Source organism: Phacochoerus africanus, chromosome 9 (assembly GCF_016906955.1).
Source record: "Phacochoerus africanus isolate WHEZ1 chromosome 9, ROS_Pafr_v1, whole genome shotgun sequence".
Classification (NCBI taxonomy): Eukaryota; Metazoa; Chordata; class Mammalia; order Artiodactyla; family Suidae; genus Phacochoerus; species Phacochoerus africanus.
The window spans coordinates 93,477,113-93,493,476 of record NC_062552.1 but is presented as its reverse complement, the minus strand read 5'-3'; the positions used below and the strand labels follow the sequence as shown (position 1 = coordinate 93,493,476).

The 16,364-nt window shown below is 36.6% G+C and overlaps 1 protein-coding gene across 5 annotated transcripts in view; it reads right to left on the bottom strand.

The window, feature by feature from the left end:
- The window catches only part of GPHN (gephyrin), a 554,831-nt gene that overhangs the window by 11,567 nt on the left and 526,900 nt on the right, over nt 1–16,364 (bottom strand). For all 5 annotated transcript variants that reach the window (XM_047797834.1, XM_047797836.1, XM_047797835.1 and 2 more), the window contains 2 exons: nt 15,394–15,481; nt 3,514–3,587 (listed from right to left, as the gene is read on the bottom strand). In XM_047797834.1, the coding sequence (XP_047653790.1) occupies nt 3,514–3,587; nt 15,394–15,481 (162 nt within the window). The remainder of the gene's footprint in view (nt 1–3,513; nt 3,588–15,393; nt 15,482–16,364) is intronic.

Genomic DNA, 16,364 nt, shown 5'->3' with positions numbered 1-16,364 from the left:
AATGTGGGATCTGAGCCGTGTTTGCGACCTACATCACAGCTCACTGCAATACTGGATACTTAACCCACACTGAGCAAGGCCAGGGATCAAACCTGTGTTCTCATGGATCCCAGTAGGGTTCATTACCGCTGAGCCCTGACGGGAACTCTGAACATGAACATTTTTTATGAATCATAGCCAGCATTATTAACTGCATCTACTCCTCTACGATATGGTGATGTTCGGTCACAGGGGTATTAAACCACAACATGACAACACGCGCTGCTGTTTCTATAGTTCTTGTGTCTGTTTATGGCCCACGGCTTTTTTTTCTGTGGGTCCCCTTAATGCCAGATTGCCATCATCTTGATGCTTAAAGCTGGTCTTAGGTTTGGGAACCAGAGAGTGGTAATAAAATTGAGTATAACCAGAGAGTTATATTGTTAGAATGACAGTAATAATAGTAATAACAGAAGTTACTATTTTAAAAGAAACATCTAAGCAGTACATCCACTATTTCATTTTTTTTACAAATGTTAACTATGATTTTTATTGACATGTTACGTATGCAGTTTCCACTATTTCATTTAATTCTTACAATAATTCCATGAGTTGACAATTATCGTCTCATTTTATAGATGAGGAAAATGAAACTCACAGAGATTAAGTAATCTGGCTGAATCACTCATATACTAAATGGAGGAACAAAAATTTGAGCCAAGTTTTTTTTTTTTTTTAACTTTATGGCTCATAATTAGGTAAGGCTTTCATAGGGTATGCTGTGAAGTGTTATTATATGGACTTAATATGGACAAAAACATCTATTTTTGGCTCTGAGGATTTTTTTGCTTACTTCCTGATTCTTTGCTGTATTTTAGAAAAATGAGATTAGACTGTCATATCCATTTATAGATACGTTATTTGGCAATGATTGTTACTGTGTGACAAAAATAACTTCCAAGATACATTCTCAACAACAACTATGTTCACTGTAGAGGACCCATAAAAACTGATTGGTAGATCTGGTTGATAATACTCCAGATGCTTTTTGAGTATCTCTGTCTCTAAAATGAAAGAGGTTAATTGCATTCTGAATGCGCGGTGTGTGGGAAGAGCAAAGCTAAATTGTTCTTGAGCTTTTTATATTTCTTCTTGTTCTACTATTAAGTGGCAATTACCTTTAAATTCTGATCTTCAGTATAAAATTTTGGCCAATTAAAGAAAGCCCATTTAAAGTTCTAAACCACGTTTTTAGAGCAAACTAACACATAACAAGAATGAGGAGGGCATGTAGAACACCTTCCTTCAACTGTATTTAAAGCCAATTTAAATCATCTTTTGAATCTTGCACACAGGTACTGTGATTTCTCTAAAGACATTCATTTTAAAAAGATTCCCTTACAATAAAGCATTCTATTACTGTGCATTGCTATCGTGAGTGTCCTTGCTGGAGTGTGAAGTTTTTGCTTAGTGTCTGGAAAACCATTTCCTTGGAACTCAACACCTACTGTTCACCTCTACTCTCTAGATCAGAATGTAATAGCTTTTACATAATGACTGAAGTCACAGAGTGTGATGACTTTGAGGGAGGAGAATAAACAGTAGGAACTGATAAACTCCTATAGCAGAAGCGATAAATAATAGGTTAAAAATAAAGCAAGTACCAAAATTATACAGCATGGGTGCTGAGATTAATTTAAATAAGAGCTATCATACAAATATGTCTTCTCTAGAGGTGAGGGCAAGTAATGTCAGTTTCTTTCTCACTGCAGAGGAACAATCAACTCAGTTTTGGAGGTTAGTGAGAAGTACATTGACATACTTTCGGTACGTCCTCTGTATCCTAATCAAATTAGTACTGTTCAGGAAGACAGGGTTTAAAAAAAAAAAAGCCTGTGTATTCACAGCATAATAATATTTGCTTAAGATAAAACATTTGTAATAAGAATGATCCTAATCCAACAGTTTCTATAGTAAAAGGGCTTTGTCGCCGGCAGCCATATAGGAGCAACTGCAGAAATACGATGTCCAGCATTCTAAATTCTATTAGCTTTAGGGATAATCTTTACTTTATATCTCAATGTAAAGCCTGATCTCTGTCCTAGAACTGATACGAGGTACCCAATAAATCAGGGAGATTAGGAGGGCTGGCTTGACACCTAAAAAAAGGCTTCTGGAATTTGCTGCTAGTTCCCATGGCTCACTTTTAACAACTGGGCAGTTCCACCTCTAATCTGTCTAAGGTTTACAGGAGCACCCATCAGAGTATAACTCTGAACTAAAGCATCATTAGTGGTGTCCCTGACAGCTTGGAGGTGTACTGGAATGCTCACCCACACACTGAGGCCTTCGAAGAGTTTATATCAATATCAAAGGTTTATAGAGTAGCAAGCGTCTGGACAGGCAGGCTATTGCTTAAAGGCATAGCCACACATATATTATCAATACCAGTGTTTGCATTCTTTGAGGATTTACAATAGATTACAGAACCTCCATTAGCCCTTCCTTAAGAAGTCATTAGTTTTTAGATGATATGCAGGATTGAGGTATGAGGTTATTTTTCTTTCCTCCTTGGAGGTAGTAAGAAGCAGTAGGAAACATTATTCAGTAAGTATTTCTATAAAGGAAAAAACTTTGTGTCTGAATCTAATCAAACCTTTAGAACTAACTTCCAGTGAACAAAATATACTGGAGAGAGAGAGGAATAAGTTAGACACCACCACAAGGAAGCAATCAGCCAAATCCATTCATTAGGACAAATCAATCAGTTTCTTCAACAAGTCAATGGCATGACCAAAAAAAAGAGGGGTTAGTAAATAAATGTTCTTGTTTAATAGAGATTTAACAACCAAATACAATAAGTAGGCTTGACCTGAATATTAATTTAAACAAAGTATGTAAGAAAGCATAATTTTCCTTAATATTTGGGGGAATTTTAATATGATGAGGGTATTTGTTGGTATTAAGGAATTTTTATTTTGTTTGGTGAGATCATACCATTGTGAATATGTAAAATAATACTGCTGTTGTATTAATTTTGAGATGTATACTAAAATGACATGTCTAGAATTTGCTTTAAAACAGTCCAGCCCTCTGTCCCCCCAAAAAGGTGAAGGATAAAACAATTATGGAAAACAGTTGTTAGTTACTGAAGTTGGGTGACGGTGATATGGAGGTTTCATTGCACTCCTTGCTTTTGTGTATGTTTGAGAGTTTTCATAATAAAATGTTCTTTAAATGAAAGACAGAAACAGTATGAAGAGAAAAAGGAAAGGAAGGACATAGACGTGGGAATTAAAGGGAGAGAAAGTTTGGAAAATTGCTTTGCTTTGTTTATACCAAACCCAGTGATTTGTAAAGAAGATGAATTCCTATTTCAGATAGGATATACATCTTTGCAAAGAACTCTAATACTATTTCTTTCATTAGAATAAATAATCTATAGAAGAAAATATAAAAAGAAAGCATTTAAACACTTTGTTAGTCAAAGCAAGTCAAACCAACCCCACATATTAGATAACAAGATTTTCATACCCTGGTTTCATAAAAACCCTGCCAAAATGGATCTGGGCATGAAGATCAATGTCCAGCACCTGCTTGAGATAGTCCTGCAAATATAAAAAATAATCACCTTACTTTCAAACATTCTAATATCAGACTTTCAAACTTGAAATGAAAAAATACATATCTATAAGACTGAAATGAAAAGAAACACCTTATTTTAATGAATCTGATTTAGGACAAATATTCCTTCATTTGTTCATTCAATAAATATTGATTGAGCATCTGGTATGTGCTGAGTACCAATCCATGTACAGGGAGATATAGCCTTGAACAGAAGAAACAATGCTCCTTCCCTTACAAAAATGCATTATATTAGGAGTAGATAATAAGCCAAATAACCACATTGACATACAAATCATTAGTTGATAGGTTACTGTCTCTTTTTTAAGACAGAATTTTAAGTCTGAGAAAGAATATTAATAAATACAGTTTAAGAAGTTGTTCCTGGCCAGGGAAGCCACATCATACTGTTTGCCAGATGGACTTAAGATAATGTACATTCCTTGAGGAGAGACTTGGGCATTTGCCTACAGATTACCTAATCAAAATAAATCAACTAAAATAAAACATAGGGAGGGAGCTCTAAAAGAGAAAGAGAGAAAGTCAAGGGTGTTTAATTGCTTCCAACTTTACATTCTGCTAATACAAACACAACCAATTTAGGATTATATGATCATCCCAGAGCAACCTGGCAAAACCTGGTCTTTGGAAAGGAAAGGCAACACTGCCTTGTTGGTTTTGTAGTCATAAAGAAAAAATTGCAGTTTAAAAAATTTCCCTTAAGTAACACAATCTTCAAGTCTATTACTAAGTTTCCTGCTCACCAATCCAAGAGAGAATCCAGTAAACTACTAAAATTTTAAACATTTCATAAGCCATGGCACACTTTATTTTTAAAATCTGTTTCCTTCTATCTCCACAGCCTCAGCCAACATCATCTCACCTGGGTTACTGAATTAGGTCTCTCTGCGGCAGCCCTGCCCTCCTCCAATTCATCCCCCCCCCCCATAGGTTGCCCTCCTGGAAACAAATCTGATCAAATCTATTAACACCTCAATAACTTCCTGGTTTCCAGAAAAAAAGTCTCATCTTTTGAATATCACATCTACGATTCTTGTATTTTTCTAGCCCCCTTTTGCCAACTATCCTCTCATCAGGCAATCCTTTCCCCACCCAGCCTCATTCTTCTCTGCCTGGAAACTCCACTCTTCTCTCTTTATCCCATCCTTATCTCAGTCTCAGTCATCTTCTCAGCCTCTCCTGAATTCCCAAGGCTGGATGATAGATTGATTATTGATTTATGTTTATTTTTATATTTTTAGATTATATTATTAGATGCAATAAATTTAGAATTTCCCTGGTGAACTGATCCATCTAAATACAGGAAATATTCTTAATATCTAGTAATACTTTTTAACCTTAATTTTCTCTGACATCAAGACAGCCACATCAGCTATCTTTCATTGCAACTTTTTTCTCATTTTTTACTTTCAATTATCCATGTCCTTATATTTAAGGTGTCTCTTATTAGCATCACACAATTTGTTTTTTAGAATTTAGAATGATAGTTTTTAATTGGAGGACTTAGCCTATACATTTAATATAATTACTGTTATCTTCAGGTTTAAAACTATCATCTTCCTATTCATTACCTGTTTGTCGCTTCTGTTTCTATTTCCTTTTTTTCTTCTTTCATGTCTTTTTTCAATCCACCAAAATTTTTTGTTATTTAATTTTCTTTCTCTTCTACTTGCTTGCTAGTTATACTCTTCATTATTTTAGTGGTTATTTTAGAGGTTACAACATGCATTCATAATTTACTACAGTCTACTATAATTTGGTATTTTTATCACTTCCCAAACAATGTGAGAACTTTAAAACATGTTAACTCCATTTATTCCTCTCTGCTTTTTGTGCTATCATGTTCCATATATTCTATATACATTATGTGTCTTTACATAAACGCATTTAACTATTACATATATTCTATATATACTATAGAAATAATACATACTCTATATTTGTATCCTTAATATATCTAACATATATATTTGAACCCCAGGTATTAGTATTTCATATAATCAACATTCATTTACACTTACTCACATATTAACCCTTTCTTTTGCTCTCTGATCCTTTCTGCATTTTCATGTTTCTGTAATCTTTCTGCCTGCAAAACTCTCTTTAGTGTCTCGATTTTGGTTTAGCAATTGTCTTTATCTTCATCTTTGAAGGAAATGTTTGCTGGCTATACCGTTCCACAGTAGCTGTTATTTTCTTTCAGCACTTAACAAAGGCCAGTCCACTGTTTTCTGAGTTTCACAATTTCTGTTTAAATCATTTCTGTTAGTTTTCTGTAGTTAACCTTTGAAGGTAACCTGTCCTTCTGGTAGAAGTTTTCTCTTTGTCCTCGGTTTTAGTAGTTTTGTTATGACTACTTCATTATGATTTCTTTGTAGTAATCTTACTTGAGATTAGCAGAACTTCTTGAATTTCTGGCTTGATGTCTCTTATTACTTTTGGAAAATTCTCTGCCAGTATCTTTTTTTTTTTTTAGGGCTGCACCTGTGGCATATGGAGGTTCCCAGGCTAGAGATCTAATTGGAGTTATATCTGCTGGCCTGCGCCAGAGCCACAGCAATGCCAGATCTGAGCTGCATCTGTGACCTACACCACAGCTCATGGCAATGCTGGATCCTTAACCCACTGAATGAGGAGGCCAGGGATCAAACCCGCAACCTCATGGTTCCTAGTCGGATCTGTTTCTGCTGTGCCACAATGGGAACTCCTCTGCCAGTATCTCTTAAATACTGCTTTTCTCCTTTCCTTTTGGGACTCCAATTATACATATGTTACACCTCTCACCAAATCCCATGTGTTTTTTACATTCTTTTCCACATTTTCCATCCCTCTTCTAAAATTTTCATTTGGTTCTTATGAATAGATTCTAGTTTTCTAGTGAAATTCTTCACTTTGCCATTTCTTTTTTTTAAACTTATCAATTACAGTTTTTAAAAGTCCATATGAGGAGTTCCCATTGTGACACAGTAGAAATGAATCCAACTAGTATCCATGAGGATGCAGGTTTGATCCCTGGCCTTGCTCGGTGGGTTAAGGATCTGGCGTTGCCATGAGCTGTGGTGTAAGTCACAGACATAGTTCAGATCCCATGTTGCTGTGGCTATGGTGTAGGCTGGCAGCTACAGCTCTGATTCAACCCCTAGACTGGGAACCTCCATGAGCTGTGGGTGTGGCCCTAAAAGAAAAAAAAAAAAGTCCATATGAAACAGTATAAATGTCAGGTTGATTTTTAGGGGTGTACTATATTGTTTTCCTTACTAATTTTTTTTTTGTCTTTCTGCCATTTCTTGGGCCACTCCCATGGCATATGGAGGTTCCCAGGCTAGGGGTCGAATTGGAGCTGTAGCCACTGGCCTACACCAGAGCCACAGCAATGCAGGATCCAAGCCATGTCTTCAACCTACACCACAGCTCATGGCAACGCCAGATCCTTAACCCACTGAGCAAGGCCAGGGATTGAACCCTCAACCTCATGGTTCCTAGTCGGATTTGTTAACTACTGCACCACAATGGGAACTCCTCCTTCCTAAATTTTTAGTTATTTTGTCCTGTTTCTGGTATATCTGGTAATTTAAAAACTGAAGTCCAAATATTATATACAAAAACAACTGAGGAACTCTGAATGATGGTATAGTCCTTCAGAAAGAATTTAATTTCTTCTGGTGGCTAAACTAAGATTACCTTTATCTAATCAGAGATTGAGAAAATCTGAGGTTAAAGTGCAGTCTTTGTTAAGACTGATTTATTTTAGTTTGTCCTTATTCTTAGGTCACAGTCCTTCTAAGGTTTAAACTGAGAGTGTGAGATATTTGCTAGGGCCCCTCCTCCATGGCAAGTCTTGAACTCTTAAGACTGTTGAAAATTCTGCTTCTTTTCTTAGTCTTTCAGTTATTCTGCTATGCTTAGCTTCTTGGCCTCTTGACCAATACACCTTCCCCTGTTCTCTTGGCTTAGGAATTAGTAAATGGCTTGAAGAAAAATATAGAGAAGAATTCCAGTTTAACTTCTCCATGGTTCACTTTTCTCTGAGATCTTGGTTCCTTGAATCCTGTTTATCTTAGTTGTTCTCTTTGAACACTTGCTTTTTCTTATTCTTTGAAAAATTAAAAACAATTCTATAGTTTTTATATTTATTCTCGGTGGGAGAGCTGGTCTAAATAAGCTATTCCATCATAGCAGAACCAGAAATCTCCAGGCCTTTCTTATGTGTTCTTATAATACTGTGCCCTTCTGATATCATCTTAGGTAATACTGTAATTGCCTGATAACTGATACATTATCTTTTTATTATACTATAAAGTTTGTGAGAACAGGAACCCTGTGTGTATACATATAATGAGTCCATAGAGAATAGCACATGCCTTTCATTCATTCATTTGCTAGTTCAACAAATATTTTTGAGTGCTTATTATGTATCAGGAATTCTATTTGTGTTGGAGATTTAATGGTGAACAACATTGTCATGTTCCCTGGGACAAAGATGTCCTGTTATAGTTTACTGGGGGGTACAGCCCCAAATAAGCAAACCAAGAGATAAAATAAAGTGTGTACATGCTATGAAGGTAAAAGGCAGGTGTTGAGAGAGAGAATAATGATGTAAGGTGAAAAATAAGGAAAGGCCATTTTATCCTTTTCTTTCTTCTTCTTCTTTTTTTTTTTTTGGCTGTATCCACAGCATGTGAAAGCTCCCGGGCCAGGGATCAAATCTGTGCCACAGCTGCGACCCGAGCCACAGCAGTGCCAGTGCCAGATCCTTAACCTGCTGTGCCACCAGTGAATACCAGGAAAAGCTATTTTAAAAGAGGTGGTGAGGATGAGAAGGATTCAGCCATGTGAAGTGTGAAGGAATGAGAAATCCAAGCAGAGCGAAGTATATACAAAAGCTTCTAAAACAGCAAAGAGTGTGACTAGAACGGAAAAGACAATGGAAGACAGTGAATGAGTAGGAAAGAGGCATAAAGGGAGGCTGGAGGGACAAGTAGAGGCCATACATGCAGGGCCTTAAAGGTAATGATACAGAGTTTGGAGAGCAGATATGCTGATCACATATTTGTTAAATGAATTTTTTTTTATTGATAAAACCCTCTTTTTTGTAAAAATGCCCTCATTCTTTTGGAACATGAAGAAATGCTTCATGTTTCTTGTGACAGGGAATTTGTACCAGACATAGCAATAAAAGCTGAGAATCATTGTTGTTCTTGAGTTTGTTCCAGCTATAGAAGCAGTAAGGGCCTCTGTTTGATGTTCTGAAAACTAGATCCAGATAGGAAGAAGAAAAATGAATGGATGAAGGATACAGGTCTTTCCCTCAAGTAAGAACAATGTCAGAAAAATTGTGAAAAACTTTGAAATGGGCAAAAAAGATTAACTTGCTGGGTTATTTGTGCATTTCATTGTCTTTGAGCTGTTTTACAAAGACTGAGCTGTAGAAAACTGATAGTGAAAATGACTAGTATGCCAAGAAATGCAAAGTAATTCTTTTGGTGGAGATGTAATTGATTATTCTCCTGCGGGTACAGAATAGTTTTGCATCTATTAGCAAATTGATTTCAGCATTCCTGATTACCTATATATGTCCATGTTCTTCGAATTCTTCGAACCAGCTGCAACATCTTACTGGGTCCCTCGTTAATCAAGGAGTTAAAATCTTTGACACATGTACATTTTATAAAACAAAATATATATATTTATGAGATTCATGGTATTATCTTTAAAAAACTATACTTCAGTACAGTAAGGTGCCCCACTGATTTATCTGACAAAGCCAAGTAAACTTGACTGCCAGAAAAATGCACTTTATGGGTGGCTTAAACCTGGATATATCTTTCCTTGGTTTTTGGAGTGAATTCCAAGCAGCAATAAAACTTGAACTCTGCTAACTGTTGGTTTCTCTACTTTTGTCTCCTCTGTTTGCTGTTTTTTAAACGTTACCTGAGGTATTGTCTCCTCTACCGATTTTGGTTCTATTTTTGTTTCTTTGTACGGTCAGCAGGAGATTCACCCTTGTAGCAGCAATGATTGGGAATCTAGTTTTATAATCTGGCCATTTGGTGATTCCTATTAATGGATGACTGAAATCTACTCTGTTAGGTAAAAGAAGACAGTGAATCTGTTAGTCTGTCTGTGTTTGAGCTTAAATCAGTTAAGACCTTTGTGGCCTCTAGGAAAGAAAATAGCTTTTTATTTGTAGTCTGAGGAATTTTTTGTTTGTTTGTTTTTGTGTTTACTCTTAACCTGTGGTTTAAGTGGTAGAGCTGAGCTGAAGCTGTATATTCTTTATGTGGTTGTGTGTCTATGTGTCTATGATCCAGAAAAGCATTTACTTATCTGTTTTGTGAGTGTGAAATGTTTTCCTATTTCTGGAGGGTATTTATGAATTATATGCCTGTGAGACTGTCACGCAGAGTGGGCCTTCCTTGGAGTGTGCTGCAGATTCAGGGTTTCCCCACCCCACCTCTCTCCATTTGAATCCCAGTGTGATGGAGGTGTTGTGGGGGCAACACAAGAGCCCCCTCATCCCCAATCCCCTGATTTCAGCAGGACCTGGAGAGAAGACACCCGACCTTAGCTTACAATAAAGTTTGCCTTGCCAGGGGGGAGAAAAACCAATATACCAGAACAATTATCTCTTAAATTTATCTCTTAAATTTATTTATTTATTTGTCTTTTTGCCTTTTCTAGGGCCACTCTCTCGGCATATGGAGGTTCCCAGGCTAGGGGTCTAATCGGAGCTGTAGCCACCGGCCTACACCACAGCCACAGCAATGCGGGATCCGAGCCACATCTGTGACCTACACCACAGCTCGTGGCAATGCCGGAGTGTTAACCCACTGAGCAAGGCCCGGGATCAAACCCGCAACCTCATGGTTCCTAGTCGGATTCGTTAACCACTGAGCCATGACTGGAACTCCTATTATCTCTTAAATTAAAGGTGCTCTATTCTGATTGATTTAGAGATAAATAAGTACTTACATAAATAGATTACTCCTAAAATTCTTTGATAATAATAAAATTTATCTTACATCTTAAATATGCTACACTAAAAAAATTCTTCTCATAATTTTAAGGATCAAAGTTTACATAGTTAAAGTAAATCTTTACCAATGAGACTAGCTTAATTACTTTGATCAATAAGAAAACCTAACCATGTTCTTTCTCTTATTTATCAGTGTTAAGTATAATTAGGCAAATACATTTTATTTTGCTTGGGCTTTTTTTTTATCTAAAACTATATAGGTTTATTCATGAACTAATCTAACACTATTCTTATATAATACTTAAGACTGTGAAAAATGTAAAACCGTTCAATGACATCAAATCACTATTCTGGCAAACTTTTAATTTTATAGTAATTATGTTTGTAGAATGGCAGCTTGAAAATAATTTTCAAGATCCTTAAGTAATTTAAAATCTTGAATAGTAAATTAATTAATGAATAATCATGACATACCTAGATGACTTCAAAATAAGACAGAGTACTGGATCACTATTTTAATATGCTATGGAGTGCATATATCTTTGGGCCTTGTTAATGAATGTGTTTATTCATTTTTTTCTATACTAAGAAGGTACAGATGTACAAAGTTGTATTCTGTGTGTTAATAAACTTCTCTAGACTAAAATGCTTATGCATGATTTCTCTATTATCTGTGCCCCCTAGTTTTTGCTGTGAAATAGAAAGCAATTATTTTATTAAACATTATTGTGAATATGATTGGGTTGCAATTACGCTAGGAGGAATAATGACAGAGAAGTATAACTGTGTGTGTTCTTTCATTTTTCATGGAAAAAAACTATTTTAAAAATATTTGGTCTTGGGCCCCTTTACAAGCTCTAAAATTAAAATTCATTAAGCATCACCAGAGCTTTTGTTTATATGGATTATGTCTACAGATATTTATTGTATTAGAAACTAAAACTAAAAAGTTAAAAAATATTTATTTGTTGGTTCACTTGGAAATAGCAATGATGAAGCCATTTCATGTTAGTATAAGTAACTTACTGTTTGTACATTGTTTTATAATAAAAAATCTCTTTAAGGAGTTCCTGTTGTGGCTCAGTGGCTAATGAAACTGACTAGTATCCATGAGGATGTGGGTTCGACCCCTGGCCTCCCTCAGTGGGTTAAGAATCCAGAGTCGCCATGAGCTATAGGTGGTGGTGTAGGTTGTAGATGTGGCTTGGATCCCACATTGCTGTGGCTGTGGCTGGCAGCTGCAGCTCAGATTCAACCCTTAGCCTGGGAACTTCCACATGCTGCAGGTTTGGCCCTAAAAAGCAAAACAAAACAAAACAACCTCTTTAATGTTTGGCTTAATATTCAGTCTGATGAAATGTCACATGGCCACTGGAAAAACTCACCATACACTCATTAGAGAAAGAGAATAAAAACGTCAAACAAAGTCTTAGTTTTACTATGAAGACAGTTTTAACCTTGTACACCCACTTAAAGAATCTCAAGGACTCTCATGGTTCTGGAGACTACTCTTTGTTCTAAAGTAAAGTGTCAGTTTGTTCCAAAATATTTAAAAAAAGCATAATAAAGGACAAAACTCTGAAACTGCCTTTGATTTGCCTTGCTTTAAATACTTGCTTTTGAAATGAAGCTGAAAAATATATTGAAATTTTAATAAGCTCACTCAGTTTTGATGAGCTTACTTCTTTGGTTTATTAATATTCTCCATATGACATGAAAAGTTATTCTTTTTGTGTAATCTGCTTTTTTTGTTTTTTGTTTATGTTGTCTGATTATTTTAGGAAACAAAAAAGTACAGAACAAAGGTTCCTAATTTATGAGTGAGCCAATATTATTTATTATGTTACTTATCTTCTATGCTTGCTTTCAAATATCTTACTGTTGCTTTGAAAAATTAAGTAACCAAGTACTATTTCTCAGGTACCCGTGATCTTATTTTAGTCAATCAGTCAATTCTTTTTTGACAGATCTTTTAATTTTTGTCTTCTAAAATCAGACCTAAATTTAGAAAACAATAAACTAAAAATTTCAGAATAACTTTTATACCTAAAGCTATCTTTGAAATTTCTTTGAGAGCCCCTAGAAAGTCACAAAGATTTGTTCTTTCATCTTATAAAAAGAGGTATTAGAAATAATAAGGTTTATTTGATATGTGACCATTACAGGAGTTTCATAGGAGGGGAGTCAACTGTCACATCTGAGAACAGAGGCTCAGTGCGCTAGCTTAGATTCATACAGGTGAAATGTCACTCAGATAGTATTTCAGAAATTGTATGCTTTATGGGAAGTATCTGTAGATTTAACAATACCTTTGCTCTACATAATGTGTTTTCACCCTCAGGGGAAATATTGACTAAAACTTTTATGAAATAGTTACAAACTGTATTCCAATAGAGAACCTTACTTATACTCCATTCTGATATTACTGGTTACAGTAGTAAATTAAGCACAGCTATTAAATATCTATGATCTATTTTACTTTGATGCTTGCCTGAAGGCTCTCTATAAGCTGCAGTAGTTTGTGTCTGCAACAAAGACAAATTCAGAGCACTAGGGATAAGGACCATCATAGGTATTTGGAACTACTGATGCTTTAAAGAATAGTTTCTAGGGTATAGGCTTCTGAGGTGATACTGCTTAGATAACTTTTATATAGTATAAGTGGATCCAGTCAGGAACCCCAGGGTACTTTAGAATGGAAGCAGATGGTCTCAAGAAAGCAGACTGCTAACCAAGATCTAGGAGAATAAGAATGACATAGACGTGAAAGAAATCATAAGGGGAATAAAAAAATAATTATTTTGACAAATTATTTGTTTGGAATATTGTTGATTAGTTTTAATATTCTATTGCTACATGGTCTAGCTTTGCAAAACAAACTCCTCAAGGAGGCCTATATGGTTAATTAATACTTTTATTGCTAAATAATCAGGGCATATGCATGAAAACAGCCCTTTTGTGTGATCAGTAATGATCTCTGTGATTGTTTTGGTCATGTGGGGTGGGGAAGACATGGTTAAGAAAAATTAAGAGACTATGAAATAGGATAAAACAATTACTGGGGGCCCAGTCTAGTGTATCCTCATTGGTTATCTACACCATTCATTGTTTCTGAGCTATTTTATAATTCTGGAGGTAGTGGAAAATTTATAGTAATGCATATGATTTTTTAGTTTTTAGGGCAAAAAGAAGATACTGTTTACCTAGAACTTTCGGTGTTTTATAAAAATGAAAACGCTTTGAAAAGGCTATGTGGAGCAAGGGAAAGTGGGATGAGGGAGACTGAGGGAAGAAACTGTGAGGAAGAGTTATTTCTCTTTGGCTGAGAAGAGGATAGAAGTCTGTGGGTCCTGCAAGTAGCAGGTGACCCTTCCCTCTGCCCTAAGGCTCCCAGCCTCTCCTGGATCTCAGTGCTATTAGTATGGCCCCAAGAGCAAAGACCTGAGACCTAACAGCATGACAAGGACACTCTAGATGTATCCAGTGAAGACTGGTGACCAGATGTGTCTCCTTGATGCTCTGTTGCCTTTTAAGCTCCTCCCAGTTCCTTGGCTTAATTCTTGGAGGCAATTAGTCCTGTAGAGATGTAAATAAAATTTCTTGCCAGTTCTGCAGAATAGGTGCTCATAGTAGAATTTAGGTTGACTTAAATAAGTTTCTTGCATACCTGAGTTTCTGCACTGAAAATGCATGCCTGCTGCATAATGCTTTTGAATCTTTCCTTGACTTCCCTGTCTTTTCAGTGACTGGTTTTCAGGTTCAGCCCCTGGGCCAAATCAGATAGTCTCTGTCTTAAACTTTTTCTGCTACTGAAGTACACTGGAATTCCTTTGGGGACTAGAACTTGCAGGCTGGCAGGAGTTTGCTGCATTTATGCTTTATCTCTTTCTTCCTGGTTCTTCTTTCATCTTATTCCACCCTCAAGGAGGTAGGAAGGACAATTATTAGCTCCCATGGAACACTCTGGGATGCCTAGTTCCTAAAAACTCCTACTTAGTAAATTAAAAGTTTAGTGTAAATATCTTACCATACAGAGAGTAAAGTAAAGAAAAAATATGTTCTACTATATCGGCTTTTTAAAAATTACTATATTGTCTTTACTTGTGAGCAATTCCCTAGGATAAATGACATCTTTGTTAGCACTAATAAAGAATGTTAGCGTTGAGAAGTGTTCTGTTCTTACCATAATTGAGACACAACTACCAAGTTTATGCAAGTTATAAGCCTGTTGCCTCTTTAGAAGTAGTGGAAAAGCAAACTATAGGTTTGCTAAATAGGTACCGTCCCATAATTAGATTCCTTAGCAACCAAGGTAAGTTTTATATGAAACATTCCCCAGCAATAATAAATGTAATATTTAACTTAACTTCAGGGTTTGCTTTTGTGATCTCAGAGCACCATGGGCAGTTTGATGGTAATGAAAATAGACATGCTGCAAATCATTTCTCATAGCTACAATGCAGGCTTCAGCCCCTAGCTTTCATGATCTCAGGAAAGGATGCAGCAATCTGCTTCCCTGTGGCTACAGACCTCTAGGAGACTTTGAGGGAAGACTAACCCAGCAATCTGTCTGCTATAAAGACAATACCTGCCTACATATCAACATTTCACTCCTGGATTTAATTTGAGGTGGTAAGTTCTCTAGCCTATCTGTACTGCCTCCCTTTTAGAATGTCTAGAAATTTCTGAAGCCCCATGGATTTTCAGCTTTGTGGCGTCTGACTATGGATACCACATGTCTATCAGACCACTATTAATCAACTGTATATTTCATGAATCCCATTTGTTCATACCTTTTCCCCCATGGACACACCTCCGGATGTGATGATGACATCAGCACGACTGATACCCTCATTCAAGGCATTGAGTAAGTCATCTGGGCTGGAAGAAAAATAAAGACACATAAATTTAACACACAAGGAAAAGACTTTCAGTACAATGTTGACTAAAAACTAAACCAGCCACTTGACGAGTAGGCATTAACACGAGTCCAGCACTAAATTCTGTATGAAGTGAGAATCAAAAAGGCCTCTGCCCAATAGAAGCATAACCCCTCCAGAAGCCCTGATGCCTGGCATTTTGTGTGTGTTGTGTGTTTCTTTCTCCATACACACAAAATGCCAGGCATCAGTGCTTCTGGAGGGACAGGGAAGCAAGGAGTAGCTGAAGGGACCTTCAGTTACAATCTGAAATGCATGCAAGGCTACTGGGAAATGTGTATTGGACTTGCATGTGCCTTCAAATGATGGAGCACAGAAAAGGTGCATTTGGAGGAATATTTGTTTAGCCCAAACCCTTTTTTTAAAAGAACATCTTACCTTGTGGGAAAGGGGTAGTGTTTCGCTATCTCCCCCATGGATATCTAACATGTTCATCTATTTTTTTTTTATTTAATATTTTTTTTTATTTTCCCACTGTACAGCAAGGGGGTCAGGTTATCCTTACATGTATACATTACAATTACATTTTTTTTGTCTTTTTGCTATTTCTTGGGCCGCTCCCGTGGCATATGGAGGTTCCCAGGCTAGGGGTCCAATTTGAGCTGTAGCCACCGGCCTACGCCAGAGCCACAGCAACGCGGGATCCGAGCCGCGTCTGCAACCTACACCATAGCTCACGGCAACGCCGGATCGTTAACCCACTGAGCAAGGGCAGGGACCGAACCCGAAACCTCATGGTTCCTAGTCGGATTCGTTAACCACTGCGCCACAACGGGAACTCCTACAATTACATATTTTTCCCCTCCCTTTCTTCTGTTGCAACA